The sequence below is a fragment of the Nicotiana tabacum genome, chromosome 4 (genome assembly GCF_000715075.1).
Source record: "Nicotiana tabacum cultivar K326 chromosome 4, ASM71507v2, whole genome shotgun sequence".
NCBI classification, from domain to species: Eukaryota; Viridiplantae; Streptophyta; class Magnoliopsida; order Solanales; family Solanaceae; genus Nicotiana; species Nicotiana tabacum.
Genome location: NC_134083.1, coordinates 15,380,445 through 15,383,433, shown reverse-complemented (window position 1 = coordinate 15,383,433; position 2,989 = coordinate 15,380,445). Strand labels below are relative to the sequence as shown.

At 36.1% G+C, this 2,989-nt stretch overlaps 1 protein-coding gene across 1 annotated transcript; it reads left to right on the top strand.

Annotated features, from left to right (window-relative positions):
• Positions 1-515: 515 nt before the first annotated feature.
• On the top strand, positions 516-2,720 carry LOC107805051 (thaumatin-like protein). Its single transcript, XM_016629028.2, has 3 exons — positions 516-701; positions 788-1,165; positions 2,193-2,720. The coding sequence occupies exons 1-3, from the start codon at positions 635-637 to the stop codon at positions 2,492-2,494; spliced, it is 747 nt and encodes a 248-aa protein (XP_016484514.1). The 5' UTR covers positions 516-634; the 3' UTR covers positions 2,495-2,720.
• The last annotated feature ends 269 nt before the right edge of the window (positions 2,721-2,989 follow it).

Genomic DNA, 2,989 nt, shown 5'->3' with positions numbered 1-2,989 from the left:
TATGAAGAGGAAATAACATCTCAGGAAAAATAAGAAGTTGTCTAGCTAGTACAGATGTACAATTGTCTCTCCCGTTTCTCCTCCCCCGGATTGAGCTCTCCTTTCTACCAATGATTTGAGGATTAGGTAAGAAATTGAAGAAGGAAAAGTAGAAGAGTAGATAATAAGAAAGCAGTTTTAATTCCGTTGCTTTATGTTCATCGTTTATTTTGAAGAAAGAACAATGCAGTTAAATTTGTATTTTGAGTTGAAATGCCTAAACATAGGATACCATCTCAATAATTTTCCCTCTCTCGAGTTAATCTCGACGCAATTTTTTATTCTGATTACTCTTAAAAGAAAAATAAATTAAAGAGGACTGGAGGGCCTCCTGAGGTCTTTAATCTATTTTTCCGTTTTTTAAACTTTTACAGCTAGCAAGTTCACCTTATTCATTCACAAAAGGCCCACTTATATTACCACTTACTAGCTTTTGCTATATCACTCTACCAATTTTATTCAGTCAGTATCCAAAGTAACCCTACTTTAGTATCTGCCCGTTTTATTTTGTTTCTTATTGGTTTTCTATAAAAAGACCCATTTCTATTAACCATTTCCACTGACTCACATTTTTTCTCACAGCTCCAGCTTAGCCATGGGAGAATTTCTAAGACCCTTCTTCATTTTGGCCTCTGTCACCATTATTTTCTCCCTTATTTCAGGTACACAACAATTTGTTGTTCAAGTAACTGGGTATTTGTTTTAATTTTTTTTACTAATGTCTTTTTTATTTTATTGTTTCTAACAGTAGAAGTAACTGGTACAACAATGACAATGTACAACAAATGTAGCCACCCAGTTTGGCCAGGGATACAGCCAAGTGCAGGCAAGCCGATTCTGGCTCGTGGAGGGTTCAAGCTGCTCCCAAATAAGGCTTACAGGCTTAGCCTACCGGCTGGGTGGTCCGGTCGAGTCTGGGGTCGACATGGCTGCTCTTTTGATGCATCTGGACAGGGGCGTTGTGCTACTGGGGATTGTGGTGGTGCGCTCTTTTGTAATGGTATTGGTGGGACCCCTCCAGCTACACTCGCTGAGATTACTCTGGGTAATGACCAGGATTTTTATGATGTGAGTCTCGTAGATGGCTACAATCTTGCCATCTCCATTACTCCATTCCGAGGCAAAGGTGAGAATCCCTCCTATTTCTTTTGACATGTCTGACATTAAAGTGTTTGATTGACTTATTTGTCCTGGATTAGTGCTTTTATGCTTCCTATCAGTCCAAGTTATGTTAGTTTCGTAGCAGGTGTACTTTCGACATTACATATTATTAGTCCCACTCCATCCCCTTTCCGTTTATTTTTTCTCGAGGATTAGGTGAGTAGTTTTAGATTTACGAATCTATGACTGAATCTTTTCTGGGGTTTCCACTGTCACCTTTGATTTCGTCTTTACTAGTAACGTTAGCTGGTATATTTCGTGAAAATAGTGTAAGCCCGCACATATGTCAAAATGTAACACCAATCCATCGGTTTTCACATTTTTCCTAAAATTAAGTGGGCGTTATAATTTTGGGTTGTTTTTGAAGTTTTATGAGTGATTTGAGTGAATTTTAAAAAATATTTTTTTTTTTTGTAGTTTTTCAATTTTTTGAAAATTTTCAAAAATGCATCTTCCAAGTTAAAATTGGAAATTTTACGAACAAACGCTAATTTCGGAAAAAATAATTTTTTTTGAAAAAAAGAAAAAAAATTTCTTATGTCCAAACAGACCCTAAAAATAAAAATAAATATTAGCGAAATCTCCAGTAGTAGAAGTGGGGACTAGTAGAACAGGCAACTCAATTTCCCATCTCTTTGAGCTCCTTAAAGGGGCAGCCATTTGCACTAAATTTCCATTATGCGCGGGATCCGTCAAAAGTTCAGACCAGAAGTGTCTATTGTATCTCGGCTAACCCTACCTTCCTGCAAGAGTCCTTTAGAAAACAATCTCATGTATTATCACTTTGTTAAGCGACAAAATTTATGGAATCTATATAGAGTCCCTATTCAATTCACTGATGTGGCAGTGACAAAGCTTGAAATTGCTTAAAATGCTGTCTAAAATCTTTGCAGTCACCATCATGCTTTAAAAATCTATTTGATGGATTGTGATATTTCACTTGTCTAAGTAATGTCACTATTAGAGCTTACACCAAAAATATTTATTTGCAGGGAAATGCAGTTATGCAGGGTGTGTGAGTGACTTAAACACAATGTGCCCAGTGGGTCTACAAGTGAAATCTCATGACAAGAGGCAAGTGGTTGCTTGCAAAAGTGCCTGCGCTGCTTTCAATTCTCCAAGATATTGTTGCACTGGTACTTTTGGCAATCCACAATCTTGTAAGCCAACTGCCTACTCAAGGATTTTCAAGACTGCTTGTCCTAAAGCTTATTCTTATGCTTACGATGATCCCACTAGTATTGCCACTTGCACTGGCGGTAGCTATTTGCTCACTTTCTGTCCTCGCCATTAGTACTCTTGTTTTTTTCAACTCTTATTATTAGTAGTATATCAAGTTAAAATATATAGTCGTCATTTTAGTCTTCAACTTTTCTATCTAGGTCAGATTCCTAGCTACGTCTATCTTACTACTAGTACTAGTATATTGTATTATTATCATCATTATCACTTGTGGTAGACTTTCTATTTAAATTGGTAGCAGTTAATTGTTTTTGATATCATTGGTGCAATTATTCCTCGACGCTTTAATTTCGGATTGATATTTGGAGCTTTGACAGTTTTTAAAATATCAACTCACTTTACAAGAGTTTGACTTTTGAGCAAGACTATATAAAATATCAAATTAACATAGTCTTGCATAAAATTAACCGTTCATAGTTATTTTTTTTGTGATGATGGTGACTGGATTAGCTGGTGTTTCTCGGTTGTATTTTTTCAACTATTTTGTCAGGTTTTTCAATTATTTAATCGGTACATGCTACTTAGCATAAGTACCATGGTAACTTTT

Bases quoted from the DNA above. Each gene is read 5' to 3' on its own strand.
- LOC107805051 (XM_016629028.2), top strand. From the start codon at position 635: ATGGGAGAATTTCTAAGACCCTTCTTCATTTTGGCCTCTGTCACCATT. The intron at 702-787 runs GTACACAACAAT...TGTTTCTAACAG, and splicing joins TATTTTCTCCCTTATTTCAG to TAGAAGTAACTGGTACAACA. The intron at 1,166-2,192 runs GTGAGAATCCCT...ATTTATTTGCAG, and splicing joins TACTCCATTCCGAGGCAAAG to GGAAATGCAGTTATGCAGGG.